This window comes from Lemur catta, chromosome 1 (genome assembly GCF_020740605.2).
Source record: "Lemur catta isolate mLemCat1 chromosome 1, mLemCat1.pri, whole genome shotgun sequence".
Taxonomy (NCBI): domain Eukaryota; kingdom Metazoa; phylum Chordata; class Mammalia; order Primates; family Lemuridae; genus Lemur; species Lemur catta.
The window spans coordinates 169,261,616-169,284,606 of NC_059128.1; the positions used below are offsets into that span (position 1 = coordinate 169,261,616).

The 22,991-nt window shown below is 33.7% G+C and overlaps 1 protein-coding gene across 1 annotated transcript in view; it reads right to left on the reverse strand.

Moving 5' to 3' along the window:
• STAG1 (stromal antigen 1) overlaps positions 1–22,991 on the reverse strand; it is a 342,007-nt gene that overhangs the window by 163,976 nt on the left and 155,040 nt on the right. Inside the window, exon 5 of the mRNA XM_045539117.1 lies at positions 18,463–18,559. Within this exon, the coding sequence (XP_045395073.1) occupies positions 18,463–18,559 (97 nt within the window). The remainder of the gene's footprint in view (positions 1–18,462; positions 18,560–22,991) is intronic.

The following is a 22,991-nucleotide window of genomic DNA, read 5'->3' on the forward strand; positions in this document are numbered from 1 at the left end:
CTCTCCTTCTATGAGACACTTCAGATAAGAGAAATCACATAGTTTTAGTATTTGTCTTTCTGTGACTGGTTTATTTCACTTCACTTAGTATGTCTTCCAGGTTCATCCATTTTGTCACATATTGCAGGATTTTCTTTCTAAAGGCTCAGTAATATTCTATTGTGTGTATGTGTGTGTGTGTATATATATATATATATACCACATTTTCTTTATCCATTCATCTGCCTACTGACATTTTTTGGTGTCATGAATTCATTGCCAAGAAGAATGTCATGAAGCTTTCCCCCAATGTTTTCTTTCAGGAGTCTTACAGTTTCAGGTCTTAACTTTTAATTATTTAATCCATTTTGAGTTGATTTTTGTGTATGGTGTAAGGGTCCAATTTCATTCATTTGCCATGTGCACATCCAGGTTTCCCAAATGCCATTTGTTAAAGAGACTATCCTTTCCCCACTGTGATTCTTGACATCCTTGTTGAAGGTTCGGTTGACCACGTATGTATGAATTTACGTCTGAGCTATCTATTTTGTTACATTGGTCTCCATGTCTGTCTTCATGCCAGTACCATACTGTTTCAATTACTTAAATTCTGTAGTATATTTTGAAATCAGGAGGTATGGTGCCTCCAGCTTTGTTCTTCCATCCCAAGACTCTTTTGGCTATTAGAGGTCTTTTGTGATTCCATATGAATTTTGGAATGTTTTTTCTATTTCTACAAAAAATGGCATTGGAATTTTGACAGTCATTTCATTGAATCTATAGCTCACTTTGGGTAGTATGGACATTTTAACAATATTAAGTCTTCCAATCTATGAACATGAGATGTCTTCCCATTTATTTGAGTCTTTAATTTATTTCATCAATGTTTTCTAGTTTTCAGTGTATGTCTTTTACCTCTTAAGTTTATTCTTAAGTATTTTATTCTTTATGATGCTATTTTAAATAGGCTTGTTCACCTAATTTCCTTTTTAAATAGTTCATTTTTACTATATAGAAATACAACAAATTTTTCTCTGTTGATTTTCTATACAGCCACTTTGCTGAATTTACTATTTGTAACAATTTTTTGTGGTGTCTTTATGGATTTGTATATACAAGATAGTCATTTATAGACAGGGACAATTTTACTACTTCTTTTCTGATCTAGATGCCTTTTATTTATTTTTTCTTGCCTAAGTTCTGGCCAGGACTTCTCTTACTATATAGAACACAAGTGGTGAGAGTGGGCATCTTTACCTTGCTCCTGATCTTAGAGGAAAAGCACCACGAAGTATGATATTAGCAGTGGGCTTTTCATACATGGCCATTAATATGTTGAGATAATTTCCCTCTATTCCTAGTTTGTTGAATTTTTCTTCTTTAATATGAAAGGGTGCTTAATTTTATCAAATGCTTTTTCTGCATTTATGGAGATGATTATGAAATTTTTATCCTTCATGCTATTAATGTAGTATTCTATTATAAAGTGATTTTCACATGCTGAACCCATCCTTGCACCCCAGGTATAAGTCCCACTTGGCCACAGTGTATAATCACTTCAATATGCTGTTAAATCTGGTTTGCTGGTCTTTTGTTCAAGATTTTTTTGCATATATAGTCACCAGGGATATTGGTCATTTTTTTCTTGTGGTATTTTTGCCTGGTTTTGCTATCAGGGTAATGCTGCCCTCATAAAATGAGTTTAAAAGTGTTCCATCCTCATCAATCCTTTGGAAGAGATAGAAAAACTGGCATTAATTCTTCTTTGAATGTTTGGTAAAATTCACCAGTGAAGCCATCTGGTCCTGGGCTTTTCTTTGCTGGGAAGCTTTTGATGACTAATTTAATTTGCCCACTGGTTATAAGTCTGTTTAGGTTTTCTTTTTCTACATGACTCAGTCTTGGTACATTTTGTATATCTAATAATTTACCCATTTCTTCTAGATTATCCCATTTATTTGCATATAGTTGCTCACAATAGACTCTTATGATCCTTTTTATTTCTGTGGCATCAGCTGAAAAGTCTCCTCTTTCATTCCTGATTTTATTTCAGACTCTACTAGTTTTTCATGATCACAAAAGTTTCAAGAGGCAGTGGGCAAGTATTTTATAGAATGTCCTTCAATTTAAATTTCTCTGATGTTTCTCATGGTTAAACAGGGCTTATGGATGTTTAGAAGGAAGACCAAAGAGAAAAATGCCATTCCCCATCATATAGAGTCAAGAGTACGTACTATCAATGACTGGTTATTAACCATGATCATCTGAGGCAGTGTTTATCAGTTTGCCACTTTTGTAAATTAAAACTTTTCCCCTCCTTTCCATACTGTACTCTTAGTAAGTCACTATGCACAGCCCACACTTAATGGGGAGGAAGTTATGCTTCATTTTCTTGAAGCTAGCTGATGCAGGCAACTATATAAATTCTTGTGAATTCTTCTGAATGGTGGATTTGTTTACTCAAGAATTCACTGGAAAACATACGGTAAAATACACCAAAATATTTCATGTTCCAATCTCTTCTTATTTGAATGATTTTATCCCATTCTCCCAACAGTTTTTCCTTAATTATAAACCCTTTGGGATTATCTGTGGTTTTCATTTCACTCTACCTAAAATAGTACCTATGTGTCTACATTTGAAAGCTTTCAAAACCGTAACAATAATAAGTAACTGAGACTTTCAAGTAGGCCGAAGAAAATCAAAGTCAATCCATGAAAGTAAAAATTACAACAATGTAAAAAATAAACATGCAAATTATGCCAAAGTGTCAAAATTATTTGTTTCTACACACAAAAAAAAATTTGGAAAAATTTCAGTGTGTGTAAGTTACATTTACACATACACACCTATCATCTAAGGGAATAAATCACTTTAAATTTATATATACAATCTCTGATTATGATAATAACATTATAAGCAATATTATTCATAGAAACCCTATTCCCTGAAATGCTAAATAAAATATAAAAAACATTTTGAAAGCATCTGAAATCTTATCAAGCTGTAAGATATTGCTAACATAAAAATAATTAAAAGCAGAAATCCAAAATACAGATGGAACACTGAAATCACTTTTCTCTGATGACACTTGCTGCACCTGCATGCTTGAATTTGGAGTTCTGAGGTAAAGGGTCTCAGATAAACAACTCATAAAGTGGGGCCTCAAAGGATTACATCCTCAGGTTATGGCTAAACTAGGTGTTAATCTACTATTTTATACTCTGGGAAATACAAAAGAGAGTTGTTTTTTGTTTTGTTTTGTTTTGTTTTTGGTACTGCACAAAAGATAAATGTAACTGAGAAGTTGTAATAAAAAAATGGTGTTCTCAACAAATATCATAAGTCCATAAAACCTGATCATGAAAAAAATCAAACTATATATTCAGTTGCAAATGGTTCTTGATTAGTAGTGCCCCTTGGGTACCTGTCAAGCAAAAGCTATTAATAATTCCTCTCTTAGAGGAATGTAATTTAATCCCTAGGCTTCAAATAAATTTGGGAGGAAATAAGGAGCTTGGAATAAAAAGCAACAAAACATACCAAGAAGAAAGGCAACATGTAAAAGAACAAGCAAAAACAAGACCAAGGAAACAGACTCACAAAGACTTAAAATATTAGAATCATCAGGCACAGAGTGCAAAAGAAATAAACGTACCGTGTTAAAAAAGGCAAATACAGGCTTGAATGTTCACGGGGAAACAATTCCATGGAATTCTTTTTCTTTGCAAAAGAACCAAGAAACTATAATTTATAGAAACAGACAATACATTTACTGCAATAAGGCTTAAGAGATTGGCACAAAAGAAAAGAGAGTAAGAGAATTGGAAGATAGGAGAAAAAGTTATTCAGAAAGCAGCACAGAAATTCAAAACTATGGAAAGGTACACAGAAGAAAGTATGCAAAGTTTAGATAAAGTTCCTGAGGGAGAAGAGAAATAAATGGGAGGAAGTAATATTTAAAGAGATAATAATTTAAAAATTTTAGAACTGATGAAAGATGTCAATCCAAAGAAATATGTTCTATACCTAGAGCACAACATAATGCAACTTAGACTATTAGAAACAAATACAAAGTCTTAAATGTTGGGAATAATTAACTTGAAAAAGTGAAAAACGATTATTCCAAATTCTCTACAAGCCATGAATATAGGGAAAAATAAATAAACACTAATTTTATTTTTTTAAAATGACTGTGGGAGAACTAAATAGATTTAAATTGCAGTATAGGAAGGAAGTAGATGGAATTATAGTGTTCTAGATCCTTGTATCTATAAAAGGGTAAAGGTGTTAATTATCTTTAGGTTTTAAAAAGAGTAAGTTTTATAATTTCTAGGGTAATCACTAAATGAATGTAAAGAATACAAAAATGTCTAAAGAAGTAGAGACAAAAAGAGAAATTCTTTGGTATTCAAAGAATTTACAGACAAGAGAGAAGAGAAAAAGCAAATAGATACATACAGCAGGAGGAACAAAAAACAAGCATTGGTTCAATATAAAACCCAAATATATAGCAATTATTAATACATTAGATGCATTAAAAAAGATTAAATGCAAAACTAAAATACAAACATTTTTTAGGCTGAATAAAAAAATACAACCCACCTATAGGTTGTTAAAAAGAGGCAATAAAAGGACAGGAATAAAAGGACAAAAATAGAAAAGGGTGGGCCACAAAAACTCGAAAGGTGGTAAGCAACATTAATATTCAAATAAAACAGACTTTTAGAAAAAAGGATTGCCTGAGATAAAGAGGAAAATTAAATAAACATAAAATATTTGAATTATAAGAAAGAGTTTAATCTTTTTATGCACCTCATAACATATCAGGGTGTGAGGAGAGGCAGTGAAGGATGTGAGGAGAGTAAGGAAAATAGGAGGCAGTCAAGGAGAAATCAAGGAGAAATAAATCTATAATCATGTTGCTGAATTTTAACACATTCAGTAACTTACAGAACAAGAAACAGTAAGTTAGAAGAACATAAAATATTTAACAAAATACTGAACTACCTTAACAATGGACACACTACACCTAAAAAATGCATAATACACTTCGGTTTCAAAGGCTCATGAAACATTAGCAAAAACTAACCATAAAACCTTGAAACAAGTCTACACAAATTAAAAGAAGGGCTGAAAATTATACAGACCATTGCCTTTGGCCTCAGATTCAACGAAGCTAAAGAAGAAATCAGTACCAAGATCAATGCCAAAAGTTAACCAAAAAACTCTTATGCTTGGTGATTTAAAAATACACTTCTAAATAAATTAAGAAATATGCTTCTAAATAATCCATGAATCAAAGAAAAAAATACAATTAGAAATTTAAAAACATTTCAAATTAAAGTAATGAAAAGGCATATCAAAAGAAGATATATGTATACAACACAAGGTCTGTCCAGAAAGTATCCAGATATGTAATGTGAAAAAGAGAGACATTTATCGAAGAAGATACAAGAAACATTGTACATAAGATAATGATGCCCCAGTTCCCTTCAAAGTAGGCACCATGGGACCTCACACAGTTCTCCCAGCGTCTCTTAACCTAACCCATCTGTACACGCTCAACATTCTCAGGTATTGCAGGCCTTCCAGAACATGGATCACTTTCAACAGATTCTTGACCATCTTGAAGCATTTATGCCATATTTTTATTTGCACTGCACTCATTGCATTATCATCTGAAAATTTCCACAGAGGAATGTTCAAGCTTAAGGCAAAATTTGATGCAGATTTGTTGCTATACTCGCTCCGTCATTTTGAATGCGACAGCTGCACAGTACACATGCTGACTCAATGGCATCTAGCACCCCACTGACTAGTACAGTGAGGTCATCATTGTTCACTCACATGCATTCAGTGTACTCTCCTTGGCTGCCAGGTTACATCTGTGTTGCACAAACCGTTCTTGTTATATTAACAATGGCTGGATTCTTTCTGGACAGCCCCCATGTGTATATAAAAGGGAATATTATAAATAACTTTATGAAATAAATTTGAAAATTTAGATTAAATGAAGTTTCCTAGAAAAATCTAGTTTGTTAAAATAATAAAACACCTGTTTAGTGCTAAATCAGTTAAAGAAAGTGAATCAGCAGCTTAAAATCTTCCACCAAAAAAAAAATTTCAGGCCCAAATGCCTTCAGTTCTACCAAACATTCTGGAAAGAAATAATTCCAATCTCATGTACTCTTCCAGAAAACAGAATAAGAGGATATTCTTCTTCACAATTCATTTTGTGAAGGTAACAAAGTCCTGATAATAAAACCTGAAGAAAGAATGAAAAGGAAAAATACAAGCAATCTCACTGATAAATACAGATATAAAAAATCCTAAATAAGATGTATTGACAAACCAAAACTAGCAATAATTTTAAAAATATATCATGACCAAGCTGAATTTATTCCAGGGATGTATATAAGATTTAACACTGAAAGATCAATGGTAGCCATGTTTTACTATAAACCCAAAACTGTTCTAAAAAATAAAGTCTATTAGGAAAAAAAACACTACTTATGATGAGTTTTTTTAAATGTTTTAAGTCCAGAAATAAATTTAATAGACATATAGGACTTTTTCAACATATACTCCCAAATCCTCCAAAATAGTGGGAGAAAAAAGACCTAAATAAGTGGAGAAATATATACAATGATAATGAATTGGAAGAATTGATTTTTACCAAAAATGTAAATTCATCCCCCATTAGTAGTAGTTGTCAACCTTTGTCCTTCCCTGTCAACCACCTTTGACACAAACAGTGAAGGTAGGGAGGGGTTCTACTGGCATTTAGTGAGTAGAAGCCACGGATGCTGCTAAATATCCCACAATGCAGGAATGCTCCCCACAACAAAGAACTATCCAGCCAAAAAGTGACTAGCATCAAGGCTGAGAAAAGCTAATACACATACAGATGCAGTATGATTCCATTTAAAACTCCAGCAAGTTTACGGATGGAACTTAACAAATTGTATGACATATATGAAAATGCAAAAGCCATTAAGTTTCTAGTCAATAAACTTTTGAATCTAACAGGCCAATTGCCAGAATAGAGAAACTAGAAAAAGACTCTCATGTAAGCAGATACTTGATGATTACACTTAAAAATTAAAAACTATGTTCATTCATTATTTCAACAAATATTTATAGTTGCTATAGAGTTACAGCAGACAAAAATCACTGCCTTCATGGAATAATTTATCAAAAGAAAACGGAAAAAATAAGTTGCAAGATGGGAGAAGATAGTTGTAATATATTAATACATAATCAACAAAGGAAACTAGTATTAACACTTTTACAAAAATCCTATAAATCAATAACATCAATCCGTAGAAGACCTTAAGAAATTCATGCAAGAGAAAATCCAAATGGCTAATTGATACGTGAAAAAGTACTCAATCTCAATAGTAATCAAAGAATTAAAAATTAAGATCACGACATGATACCGGTAATCCTACCCAACAAGACAAAACTAAAAAATTGACAATACTACGTGTGAGCAAAGATGTGAAGCCATCAGAATTCTGTAACATTCCTTGATATAAAAAGTCACTACAGGCACAGTGGCTCACACCTGTAACCCTAGCACTCTGGGAGGCCAAAGTGTGAGGATCTCTTGAGCACAGGAGTTTGAGACCAATGTGAGCAAGAGTGAGACCCCATCTCTAGTGAAGGTAGCTAAGGGTGGTAGTGCGCACCTGTAGACCCAGCTATTCGGGAGGCTGAGGCAGTTCTGATTGCCTGAACCCAGGAGTTTGAGGTTGCTGTAAGCTAGGTTGATGCCACAGCACTCTAGCCTGGGCAACAGAGTGAGACTCTGTCTAAAAAAAAAAAAAAAAGTCACTATAACCATTTCAGAAAAGTTTGTCATTATCTAAAAATATTGCATCTCTTATAATCCAGCAATTTCACTCCTCAAACTAGAGCATCCTGTGCAGGAACACCAAATTAACATATACAAAAGACAATTTATAGTACTATTATCCCTATTATCCAAAGGCCAGAAATAATCCAATTTCCTTCAAGAGTAGGAAGTATAAATAAAGTGGTATAGTCATATAATAGATACTTTACAGCAGTTCTCATCATGGGGCAGTGTTGCCTCCCAGAGTACATTTTGACAAAGTGTGCAGACTTATTTGGTTGTTATAACAGGAGGAGGAGGGGAAAGAAATGTGCCACTGGCACCTAATGGGTAGAGGCCAAAGTTGCTGCCAAATGTCCTAAAATGCACATGTCCTAAAATACCACTACAACAAAGAACCATCTGCTTCACGTCAATGAAAATAAATGAACTATGGTACAGGCAACATAAATGAGTCTCACAAACATAATAGTTCAGTAGAAGCTAAACTAAACGGTAAGTACAGTTAATTATCTAAACAAGGAAAGCAGGCAAAACTATTGTTTAAGAATAGATTCACTGATGGTTAAAACCATAAAGAAAAGCAAGGAAACACTTATAAAATCAAGACAGTGCTTATCTCTGTGGGAGTTGGAAGAGGCTGTACTATTTTACAACAGAGATGGGGAAGACTCTACTGAAGTCCTGGCAATATTCTTTTCCTTGACCTGAGCACTGATAACATTAGGACTTGTTTATTTAACCTATACATACATATTTTATGTAGTCTTCTGTCCATACAAGCTATCACAATTAAAAAGGATTTAAAAAAATAATACTGAACTATACATGTAAGGAGGTAAGAAAGAATTCATTAAAATAGATTTCTAAAGAGAATACTCAGTATTAATAATACATAAAACCCATAATAAACACTTGTTAGTTTCTATCCCCCAGATGCAGACACTGAAACAAGTAATTTTTTCAGGAGACAATCCCATAAAATACCGGCAATGCAGCAAGAACATGAAACAAGGAAAGAAAACCGGACAATAAAAAGTGTGTTATCTAGCCAATTATTAATACTATTGTAGGTAACTGGTGCTTAATTATGCTCCTTGGGAAACTCTGGGAGTTAGAGCAGACCATACACTTTAAAATTACTACACTGAGGGGTAAAGAAGTTGGGGTATTTATACACTAATCCCCAGCCAGATACTGCATAAAGCCATGGTGCCCAAACTGTGCACTGAGGTGCCCAGTGGCCCTTACATAAACTCACACGGGAACTGTGCGTATTTTAAATAATCTAAGGGAAGAAGGCAATATTTACCAGGTACCACAGGAATTATTAGCATGAAGCAATTCACAATTTCAACATCCTATAGTATTTTATTCCTTTTGATGACACCCTAACTTTAAGAAGCTGAGTTTTCATAAGTACTGCTGGAAAACTAATATGGAACAGGAAATGAGGGCAATTCCAAAATATAAGTTGTACAATGCCCAACAGGTCCGTAAATACATTAACAAATAACTGTAGTTATTTAAGAATGGAATACATTTTTTTTTCAATTAGGTGTATCATTTTTCTAAACAGTTACACTAAGTTGTTAGGAACTAAATAAATAGTTTGGACACAACTACTTCATAAAAAAAACTGTTAGGTATTTCTTTTTTGGCCTAGAGGTACCATGAAAAAATTACTGAAACACTAACTGACCCATGAACAAGGAAGTTCAGGAAACTCTTATGTTAAGTGCTCCTAGATGATGAATTCTCTGGCAGTGCTGCACCCTTATGAGAGCCCTCAGGCACTGGAAATCCTCTGTTAGGCAAAAACACTGCAAAATGGAAGCACTGCTTGTAATAACCAACTAAGAAAGAAGGTTATTTCTAACCATCAATTCTCAAGTTTGACAACCACATCTTTATTAACTAAAAACAAACACATCTGTAAATGAAAATTATTTATCAATACTCCCTGATATTTCTGAAGTCAGTTATGTATTGGTTTAAGAATACACCAAAATAAACACATACCTGTATCAACATGGTGTATTTAACAATGGTAATACTTTGAATACAAGAATGATATATCTTCATTTTATTATGCATAATTCCATGGATATATTCTAAAATTCTGTGTTAAGTCCTCCTGGTTTCCTCATAATTTATTCCTATATAAACATTTAGGAAGTTACATAGCTTTAGAATGCATCTCTAAGTCAATAGTGTTTAAACCAACTTTTCCTTTCCATCTTTCTTTCTCAAATCATTGATACTGAATATAGCATATTGCTAAATACTGACTTAGCCTGCCTGTTCTAACTGTGGGTTCCAATACAGAGATGGTTCAAATGAAGAGATTAGAGATGTGTGAGCATAGTTAGGGAAGCAATTAGGGATGCAGATGCAACTTAAGACAGGTAAAGTAGGAAACCAATATTGCACCTTAGGGCTCAGAGCCAAGATGAGAAAATAGTGATACTGGAGTCAATGGAGGACAGGCTGCCCATCCTACTCACTCATGATAAGATGTGCCAATTTTTCTTGTCATTGGTGGGGATATCACTTCTAGCCAGGAACTGGGAGAGGGGTGGGAGGTAGGGGAGCTGAGGTTTTTTCCCTCCCTTCCTTTGCTCTCTTCTCACTTTCGGACAATTTTCTAAATATCCTTTTGGTTTGTGGTTCTTAGGCAGCTTTAGAGAAAAATGGACTGATACAATAAAACATCAATCTAGATCTGGGAAATTAATTTGAAATGCAAATTAATTATAAAATGCAAATCTTATTCAACATGCATTAAAGATATTGGGCTTTGCAATATTATATATTTTAAAAATGTCCCACATTAGTCCTTTGTCTTTTGAATTTCTCTGTGACTATCACATAAAAGGTTTTGGTTTTCTTCTAAGTATAGTTTACTTTTTCAATAATTTCTTTTCTAATTTATAAATTTTAATTCAGAGTTAATTTTGAGTCAGTTAATGAAAAGATCTTTCCCACTTTAAGGGTGTAAAGGAATTCTTCCTTTAGTATTTTCATTATTTTTCTTTGTTTCTGCTATTTGTTGTTGGTTTTCCACTTAAACTTTTTTTTTTTTTTTTGATACAGGGTCTCACTCTGTGGCCCAGGCACTGTCATCAGTGCACCAGTATCATCATAGCTCACTGCAACCTCCAACTCCTGGTTCAAGTGATCCTCCTACCTCAGCCTCCCAAGTAACTGGCACCACCATGTCCAAATAATTTGTTTGTTTGTTTGTTTTGTAGAGACAGGTCTCGCTATGTTGCTCAGGCTGGTCTTGAACTACCGGCCTCAAGCAATCCTTTCACTTTGGCCTCCCAAAGTGCTGGGATCACAGGCATGAGCCACTGTACTTGCAGTTGTGCACTTAAACTCTTGATGGATTGGAAGTTAATACTGGTGTACACTATTATGGTGAGCTATAAATCTGTAAGAATTTTTTCTCCCACATTTCCCCCCCATTTTTGTATTTAAATGAAGGGTTGTTTATTCCATTATATCTTCTAATTGGCTATTCTTGTATATACTTAGGATATTAATTTCTCTGTATTAATCCCATATCTCAATATTATTGAGTTATTTTATTGCTTTTATTAGTTTTACAAACTGATTCTTGAGTTTTCTAAACATTCATTTTTTTTTCCTTTTAGCTTTCATTTGGTATTTAATTAACAAAGGGAAAGGCATAAATGACAAACGTTTATAATAAAACTTCTCTCATTAGCAGAAGTAAATTTAATGATTATGATATGTATTAGTAGGTGAGAATCCATTTTTTTTTAATTTCAAAATATTAAGGAGGTACAAATGTTTTTGTTACATGGATATCTTTTATAATGCTTAAGTCAGGTACACTAAAAGCCCCAAGTTAAGCATTAAATATTCAAAATTATTTTGAATATTATTTTAAAATAGTAATCATATTTATTTTTATTACTTAAATGTGTTGGCTTCCATCTTCAATATAATGCTAAATAAAAGTTGTGAGGGTGAGTATTGTTGTCTTGTTTGACAGTGAAAATGACTCTACTGGTTTCCCTTGAGCATAATGCTGGCTTTGGAGTTAAAACTTTTATTTTCTTTCATTTTTAAAAATTTGACATAATTTTAGACATACAGAAAAGTAAGCCAAGTACAAAGAATTTCTGAATACCCTTCACCCAAATTCTTCAGATGTATACAATTTACATCTATCTTATCCTTCTTTAGTCCTTTACATACCCATGCATTTTTTTCTGAGTAAGAGTAAGCTGTAGACATGATATTCCTTTTACCTTTAATACTTCAGCATATATTTTCCTCAAACAAAAAAATCTATTATATAACTACAGTACAATGATCAGAATCATGAAATTAACAATGATACAATATATATGTTCTAATACATGGAACTAATTTATATTTCAGCATGAATCTCAATAACATCCTTTATGTCAAAAGAAATTCTAAGATTATCCACTGCAGTTAAATGCCATGTTTCTTTAGTCTCCTTTAAGCTGGAACCATTTCGGAGTTATTTCTATCATGACACTGACATTTTCACATAGTATGGGATAGTTATTTTGAAGAATATACCTCCATTGAACTTGTCCAATGTTTCCATGAGCAGATTCAGGCTACGCATTTTTGGCAAGAATACTACAGAAGTGATGTTAAGTTCTTCTAAGTGCATATCAAAAAACACATACTGTCAATTAATTCCATAATTTGCAATGTTTGCTGTCATCATTTGGTTAAAGTGGTGTCTATTAAGTTTCTACTCTGTGAAGTTTCTATTTTCCCCACTGTAAATAGTAAATATCTTATAAGGAGACACTTTGAGTCTAAGTAAACACTGTGTTCTTTGTCAAAATTTCCCCCACACTAGTTTTACAGCTCAAGAACTGAGTTCAAAATTTACTTTGGTTAATACTTTTACAACCTTTAGAGTGGCTGTGTTATTACAGTATGGGTCATTTGTTCTGTTTGTATTCAATTTTAGAATTTTACCTCCATCTTTGTTGCCTTTCTTTATCTTGAAGATGTGAAATATTAAGATTGCTCCAAAAGTCAAGACTATTCAAAAACTATATTCAAATTAAGTGTCATTCTTCCACCTCAATTCCCTTTAAACTTTCCACTTTACATGTGTGAGACTGCACACACACACACATACACATTCTGTATGTGACCAATCTCATTATTCTACGGTTTATCCCTTCTTGTATTTCTTTTCCATCAAATGAGCAGATACATGTGTAGATCTCATTTTCTCTTTCTTACAAAAAAAGTTGCATACTTTAGATACTCTTTTGCAGGTTGCATTTTGCCTTTAAAAATATATCCTGGAAATCTCCCTACATCAGCTCACAAGGATCTTCTTTGTTCTTTTTTACAGTGACAGAAAGTCCCACTGTGTTTATTCAATCACTCTCCAATATAGAAGCATCTGGGTTGTGTCCAATATTTTGCAATTAAAATGTTTCACTGACTGTGCGCACTTATTTTCTTATTGCTGCAGGTATATCTTCAAGGCAAAAATCCCACAAGTAGGATGGTTAGGTCAACAGACAAGCATAAAGGTAGTTTTTGTAGATATTGCCAAATCCCCTTATATAACAGTTGTTTCAATTTGTTTTCCAGCCAACAATGTACCAGTGTTTGTTTTTCCCCTCAGCCTCACTAACAGAGTGTTGTCATAATTTTTAACTTCTGCCAATCTGATCGATGAAAAAAAATGACAACTAAATATAGTTTTATTTTGCAAACTTTCTATTTATAAGTGAAGGTGTTTTCTTTTCCTATGTTTTAAGGTATGTTTACTAATGTCTCATAAGTACTTACATCTATATCAGGACTTTTATTATATTCTATTGATGTAAAGGACAGTGTGCTTTCATTGTTAATCATATTAAGAAAGTATGCATCTATGCCTTTTTTAGAAAAATGTTTTAAGACCTGTTTCATCAAAATATGCCTTTTCAAGAACTATGAAGGTAGCAAAGAAAAATGGGCAAGGGATAGGAACAGAGAATTCACAGAAAAAGAAACAGAAATGTTTCTTAACCCTGATTCACTGGAGAAATACAAACTAACATCACCCCACATACAAGAATTAATTATGGATTAATGACCTAAATATAAAATCTAAAACTATATGACAATTAAAAGGAAACAGAGGGTAAATCTTCATGACCTTGGATTTGGCAATGGAGTCTCAAATTTAAAACAAACATGAACAAAAAAAGAAATAGTAGATAAATTGGATCTAATAAAATGTAAACTGTTGTGCATCAAAGGACATCATTAAAAAAGTAGAAAGACAACCTAGACAATGGGAGAAAATAGTTGCAAGTTATATCCTTGATAGGGTTTAGCATCCAGAATATATAAAGAACTCTTGGAACTCACCAACAAAGATGCATAATCTAATTTTAAAATAAGCAAAGGACTTGAATGCATATTTCTTCTAAAAACATAGAAATGGCAAAAATGCACATGACAAATGTTCCATATCATTAGTCATCAGGGAAACATAAATTAAAACCACAATGATACCACTTTATACCTAATAGGATGGCTACAATTTTTAAAAAGTAAAATAACAAGTGTTGTAGAGGATGTGAAAAAATAGGAACCCTCATACTCTTCTGCAGGCACTGTGGAAAAGTTTGATTGTTCCTCAAAAAGTCTAAACAAAATTACCATATCACCCAGGAATTCTACTCCTAAGAATTTGCACCCCAAAGACTTGAGAACAGGTACTAAGACAGACACTTGTTTATGAATGTGCAAAGTAGCGACATTCACAGTAGCCAAAAGGTGAAAACAACTCAAATGTCCATCAACAGATGAATGAATAAACAAACTGTGATATTTACATACCATGGAATATTATTCAGCTATAAAAGGAATGAACTATTGACACAAATTATAACTTTAAATGAACTTCTAAAACATATGCTAAGTGAAAGAAGTCAGACACAAATCACATATTGTATGGTTCCTTTTATATAAAAGGAACTATACTATATATTTGCCTATATATACAATAGGCAAATCCATAGGGACAGAAAGCAGATTAGTGGTTGCCAGGTCATGGGGCAAGAAAAGAATAAGAAGTGATTAGTTAATGGGTATAGAGTATTTTTCTGTGGTGTTTTTTAAAGTTTTGAACCACAAGAGAGATGCTACAATAGGCTGAATGTGTGTCCTCCCAAAATTTGTATATTGAAATCCTAACCCCATTGGTATTAGAAGGTGGGGCCTTTGGAAGGTAAAAGTGCTGAGGGTGGAGCCCTCATAAATGAGAATAGTGCCCTTATAAAAGAAACCCCATAAGCCCAGGCATGGTGGAATGTGGCTGAAGTTCCAGCTACTTGGATCGCTTGAGTGGAGGAGTTAGGGTCCTGCCTAGGCAACATACAGAGACCAAACCTCAAAAAAGAGCTGGGGGGTGGGGGTGGGAAGTGGCAGAGAGCTCTCTCATCTTCTTTACACCATGTGAGTATACAACTAGAAGACTATAGAGTACAATCTAGAAGAGGGTCCTCACCAGAACCAGGTGATTCTGGCACCCTGATCTCAGACTTCCAGCCTCCAGAACCGTGAGATATAAACTTTTTTTGTTTGTAAGCCACCTAGTCCATGGTACTTTGTTATAGCAACCCAAATTAAGACAGACGGACAACATGATAAATGTACTAAATGCCACTGAATTGTACAATTTAAAATGGTTAGTTTTATGTTATGTGAATTTCATAGCATTTTAACAAAAAAAACCCACTACTACTATTATTTTTAAATCATTCATAAAACTAATCCAAAAGCTTGATAAATACACTTTGTTGAAAAGGCTAAAAAGAAACATATTTTAATACATTACTGATGGGAGTAAAAGGGAGTAGAATTCCTGTAGCTGGCAATTGGGTAATATTTAATATAATAAGAAATACACTTCCCTACAGACATTCTTTCATAAAGAGCAAATATGGTATACACAAAATTACTCATTACAATACTGTCTGTAATAGAAAACTACAAATAATGCAATGATCTTTTAACAGAAGATTAGTTAAATTCTTGTATATACATTCTATACATATAAAAAGGAATACAACGATGCTGTATTAAAAAAAAAAAGAGGAGGAGAAAGATCTGTATACACCAGTATTTTCTGTGTAAGACAGTTGGGGAAGGAAGGAAAGAGTATATATGTTCCTAACTATAGGTATGGAAATTAATAGGCAGGCAGAAAGGAGGATATACAACAAACTAGTTAAGAACAGTTAACTGTGTGTGATGGATGGGAAGGTAGAAGTGGTAAAGACGTTATTATATAACTTTTAAATTTTTTTGGTTTTCTGAACCATGGGAATAAATTTCAAAAAGAAAAATTTTAAAAACTACTAGTTGTTGTAAAATTAAAACCCAATCCAACAGGACTATTCATTAACAGGGCTAGATGACAAAATTTATATAAAATACATAATCAGTGCATGCCTCACCTATTTTAAGGCTTTAAAATGAATAAATTCTCTTACTTTCAAATAACCTAGGGGCCACATGTGGCACCAAGGCTGCAGGTTCCCTACCCCTCTCCATACTCTAGGATTCAGCCACAGAACTCTATGCCTTCTTTAAAGCTTTCTTGTCTTAAGGCCTTTTTGCACAATCTGTTACCTTTTTGTCTTTCTCCTCCCTTTAACTCATCTTTAATCTCATCTTGGAGTTTGCTTTCTCTTAGGATGTACTTTTTTTTTTTTTTTTTTTTGAGACAGAGTCTCGCTGTGTTGCCCAGGCTAGAGTGAGTGCTGTGGCATCAGCCTAGCTCACAGCAACCTCAAACTCCTGGGCTTAAGCAATCCTACTGCCTCAGCCTCCCAAGTAGCTGGGACTACAGGCATGCGCCATGCCCGGCTAATTTTTTCTATATATATTTTTAGTTGGCCAGATAATTTCTTTCTATTTTTTTTTAGTAGAGACGGGGGTCTCGCTCTTGCTGAGGCTGGTCTCGAACTCCTGACCTCGAGCAATCCACCCGCCTCGGCCTCCCAGAGTGCTAGGATTATAGGCGTGAGCCACCGTGCCTGGCCTAGGATGTACTTTTTACAATCTCTTTACATTCACACAACCTGGGCTGGATTAGCATCCCTTCCTTGTTATTCCCATAGTGTTACGTGATTAGAGATACAGATTCCAGCTAAGACACCCTAATTCTGAATCTTATGTTTGGCACTTACTGTGTGACTTGCAATAAACTACCTAAATCCTTAATCTTAGTTTCCTGATCTACAAAATAAAGAATCATATCTGCCTGATAGGATTGTTAACAAAGATTAAATGGAGCTAATGTATGTAAAACACATAGCTTGGTACTAAACAGTCGTTAAACAGTAACCATTTTTATTATTCTTATCGTAACTCTGAGCACTTTACTTAACTATTTGTACATTTCCCTCTTTGTTCCTCACAATAACGACTCTTTTAAAAAATTACACGTACCATAATACTTTATAGGGGCAGAAATGGCCTTGATAACCTTTGTATACCCTGGCACAGTATCAGGTACAAGAGACGTGCTCTGTAAATATTTGATAAACTACCTATGTCAATATGGTAAGAGATACGTGGGACATAAATAAGCAAGCCTTTAAGAAACCTTTTTGATCAGTGATCTCAATAAGAGATTTACTATTCTTTCTATATTAGAAAGCAGAGAATGATCATTTAACAACTAATTTCCCCCATGTAGTATAATTTAACCTAAGATTTATGAATTCTAGGAGAAAAATATCTATTAAAATGATAAAAATGGCCGGGCGCGGTGGCTCATGCCTGTAATCCTAGCGCTCTGGGAGGCTGAGGCAAGTGGATCGCTCGAGGTCAGGAGTTCAAGACCAGCCTGAGCAAGACCTCATCTCTACTAAAAATAGAAAGAAATTATCTGGCCAACTAAAAATATATAGAGAAAACATTAGCCGGGCATGGTGTCACATGCCTGTAGTCCCAGCTACTTGGGAGGCTGAGGCAGTAGGATCGCTTAAGCCCAGGAGTTTGAGGTTGCTGTGAGCTAGGCTGATGCCACGGCACTCACTCTAGCCCAGGCAACACAGCAAGACTCTGTCTCAAAAAAAAAAAAAAGATAAAAATAAAATTTCACTTTAAATGTCTTACTGTTGTAAACTTAAGACATCTGATTCTGCTACTCATGTTATCTTAAGCAAATTAATTGAGCTTCAAGTATTTAAAAATAAGGGCCAAATTACTGGCAAGGATACAAAATAATGAATGTGAACAACTAGCACACTTTCTAACATGCAGCATATACACAAATAATATGAGTAAAAATTATAAAAGCTTATGAGCTAAAAAATAAATTCATAAAGCTACTGAATGAATTTTAGATTTCTTTCTCAAATTTCATAAACAGAAATATATTACTTTATAGGAACAAAACTGAACCAGAACAAAAATGGAATATCCCTAAATAATTTACGAATAATTTTCTCTATCAGAAACAGATTACCACGTAATTTTAGGATGAATTATATATGACTAGCAGTAGGTGAAGTAAAAGTCATAGTGCTGGACTGACAGGCTCAATGTACATCATTTATTCCAACATTATGTACCTCGACATCCTGAACACTGGATAAAAAAGTTGATTAAATCCAGAAGTGCGATGTCCCTGTCTTGTTTATATGATTCAATCCAGTCATCCACCACGGACTGTGGAAAAAAAATAAAAATGAAAACTTGAAAAAATTTTAGTATTATAGCAAATAAATTTTCAAAAAAGTTTGTGTGTTTGTGTGTCTGTTTGAACAGGAAAATTACTTACCTGAAGTTATTTCTCTGTACCCTAATAAAAGTAGAGATTCCCCCACTTTTAAAAGCTAATAAAAGGTAAGTTACTAGGTTTCAGAGATTTGTTCACAATACAGCATAACACAAAACTGACCTTTCCAATTCCATGAAGTCTGATAATTATTAAACAAGTATAGATAACAATATTCAAACTTCACTTACACATACAAATAAACTTTCTGTGTATCAAAAAACCTAATCCACCAGTAGTGCATAAAAAGAGCACATATCATATATAACAAAATACATTTTTTTCAGGAATGTAAGAATACGAAATCAAATACCTGAATTTATCAACAAAAGAGAAAAATAAAATGATTACTAGATGTGGAAAAGATATCTGATATAATTCTACTGCCAATCCCAATAAAACATTTCTACGAAAACTAGGATTAGATGCAATCTACTTAAAGAAGATAAAGACAAAGACTAAAATATATTTGGTCTTGAAATACTTAAGGCATTTCAACTTCAAAGAACAAGGTAAGGATAACTCCCTAACCATTTAACATAGGTTTAAAGTTTTTAGTTATTGCAAAAACTAGGAAAATATTACTAAAGACATTTCTCCATTCCCACAGATAAGAAAACCTAACAGTCTCTATTAAAGTGATTCAAAACATTAATAACAGAAAAATTTGACAAGGTGGCTGACAAAAGATAAATGTACAAAATAACTTTTTAATACTGCAATAACTAGGAAACATAAATGGATAAGTAGCCTGTTCACAACTAAAAATACCTAAGAATAAATTCAAGAGAATTCTTAATAAGGAAAATTATAAAAACTTATAGGATATAAAAACAAATGCCCCCAGTAAGCATCAAGTTCTGAATTACAAAAAAAAAGAAAGAAAGAGTACAGTATCAATAAAGTCTAAGTTTTCTCAACTCGTGAGGCAAATTCAATGTGATTCCAGTTAGCAGTCCAGTGGGCAGGACTGAGATTTTCATGGGTAGGGGTCAAAGGAAATGTATAAAAATATAAATTTGTTTAAATTATGTGTATTGAGATATATTTATATATAGTAAAATGCACAAATCTTCGGTTATACCTTGATTAATTTTCACAAATACATACAACCAATGTAACCATAACCAAGAGGAAGATATAAAACATTTCCAGAATTGAAACATGCTCCTTTCTAGTCAGTTACCTCCCTAGCACAAAGGGTATTATTCTAATGCTTGTTACCATAAATTAGTTTGATATGTTTTTGAAAATCATATAAATGGTGCTATCTCTTGCATTTGACTTCTTTCAAGCAAAGTTGTATCAGTAATATTCGGCCACATTTTTATGCATATTACTAATTCCCTTTTGAACTGATGGGTAGTATTTCATTGTATGACTATACCACAATTTATTACTCATCTTATTGTCGATGGACATGAGTGTTGTTTCCAATTTAGGGCTATCATAAACATAACTGTACACACCTTCTGATGGACATAAACACTCTTTTCTGTTTTCTATACCCAACAGCAGACTTTTTTAACACAGTGTACACATATGTCAAGGATCAGTAGACAATGCCCAACAATTTCCCCAAAAAAGTATAGTAAATTATATTAATACTTCCACCAGCAATGTATGAGATTTCCAGGTGCTCCACATCCTCACCAATCCCAAGTATTCTCAGTTCTTTCATTTTAACCCATTCTGGTTGGGCATATACCTTCTTTAATAGTCTTTTATTGAAGAGAACCACTTTCCCTTCTTCCAAAAGCAAACGAGAGGATTTTTTGTACATAATACTATTTCCCTGTCTCATCACATTAGTGTCTGGGAGGTTTTGTTTTTAAAGTAAACAGAGAATTAGAAAGAAGATTACAGTGGTAAAAGAGGGTTAAAAAGAAAGAATGTCATGATATTTGTTCAAGGTTCAGCTCTGCTGAAAATGCGTCAGGCGCTATGAGCTCAGGATAATGGTGAGGACTAGAGGCGAATAGAGCAAGTCAAAAGTAACTTTTAGCCTCAGGGCACAAGCAGAAATGCTCTGCAACCTAGGTAATAAAGTGTGGCACAGAGCTGAGGAAGAAGCCATTTAAATAACCACTTATACCTAGGGCCCAGCACTATGAACATACTTTAGACATGGTGACCAAAATTTTCTTTCATTCCCAAATAATACCATCAATTTATACTCCAACCAGTTATATATATGAAGAGTGCAAAATACTGAGTCAAACTAGTGCACAGGAACTTGCATTAGAAATACTAAACTTACTACAAAGGAACTGAAAAACAAAATATATTACAAATAATAGGTCAGGCACAGTGGTTTAATACCAGAATTTTAGGTGGCTAAGGAGGATCTCCTGAGGCCAGGAGTTTGAGACCAGCCTGGGCAACATAGCAAGAACCTCTTTCTACAAAAAATTTAAAAAGCCAAGCATGGTGCAGTGAGCCTGTAGTCCTAGCTACTCGCAAGGCTGAGACAGGAGGATTGCTTGAGCCCAGCAGTTCAAGGTTGCAGTGAGCTGTGATCATACCATTGCACTTCAGCCAGGGTGACAGAGTAAGAGCCTGTCTGTTTAAAAAAAAAAGGACAGAAAACAAATAATATGAAAGAACAAAGTACAGAAATAGATCCAGATATATGTAGAACTTAAACTATGACAAAGGAGATATTTCAATTTTAGAGGAAAAAGGATGGTTTAATAAATGACACATATATAATTGGTTAATCTACAAGTAAAAACAGTTAACTTTTTAAAAGCACTCAGAGAGTTGTGAAGACAAAAATCTAAGGAACTAAATTCCAGAGAGATAAGACCTTTTCTTGGGTTGGCAAAGCCTGGTGACTGTTATAAGCACTGCCAAGTATGGACATAGGTGAGTAGACATGCAGCCTGTCATAATACACGGAGTCATGGCTAGGGTAAGGATTTTTAAAAGAAGAAAGAAAACCACATAAGGCACATCCTAACCAAATCAGAAAAATATTTTAAGCAGCCAGAGGGTGCACATAGGGGAACAAAGGATAGAATGGATAGCACACTTCATGTCAAAAATAGTACAAGCCCATGGATAATGGAAATGCGTATTTAGGTAACGAAGAAAGAAAAAACACCGTCCATCCAGAATTTTTTCTTTTTTAGAAATGAGGTCTCACTCTGTCACCCAGGCTAGAGTGCAGTGGTGCAATCATAGGTCACTGGACTGCAACTTTGAACTTCTAGGCTCAAGTGAGCCTTCCACCTCAGCCTCCCAAGTAGCTAGGACTACAGATATGTGCCACCACACTAGGCTAATTTTTAAAAAGTTTCTTTGTAATGAAAGGGTCTTGCTGTATTGTCCAGTCTGGTCTCAAACTGCTGGCCTCAAGCACTCCTCCCACCTTGGCCTCCAAGAGTGCTGGGATTACAGGCATAAGCCAATGCACACGGCACATCAAGATTTTTTTATTTGGTTAAAACAAAAAACGAACAAAACCCAAACAAAAAACTCTTTCATATAAAGGCAAAATATATTTTTTCAGACTAAAAAACCAAAACAAAAAATAAAAGCAAAATCAAGCAAGTGGACTAATCACTCCTCTTAACAAAGAATGATTGTCCAAACTGGATAAAAAGAACCAATCACACGATATTTGCAAGAGACACACTTTTACTATAAGAGCACAGATAGGCATCAATGAAATGATAAAAAATATATATATCATGCAAACATTAACCATAAGAAATTGGTTATATTCATATCAGACAAAGTAGAAATCAAGACAAGGAATATTACCAAACATAAAGAGAGAGATTTTATAACAACAAAACGGTAAATTCCTCAGGAAGCTATTACAACACTAAATTTATACACCAAATAACAAAAGTCTCAAAATACATAAAGCAAAAATTGAACTAAAAGAAATATGCAAATTCGTAGTCATGACTGAGATTTTTAACACATCTCTTAGTAACTGATAGAAGCAGCAAACAGACAAAAAAATACATATATGGAAAATTTGAATAGTACTACTAATAAATAAGATCTCATCAACATGTATAAAAAATAATACCATCCATTATGGAACAAATATTTTTTTAAAATACATATAATATTTACCGAAATAGACCATAAATGAAACTTCTGTAAGTTCTGAAGAACTGAAATAATACAGAGCATGCTCCCTGGCCATAACAGATTTAAATTAGAAATCAAGAACAAAATATATCTAAAATGCTCCCAAATGCTTGGTAATTAGAAACTATTTTGAACTGAATATAATGAAAACACAACATATCAAAATCTGTAGAATGCAGCTAAAGCAATGTTTACAGGAAAACATACAGCTTT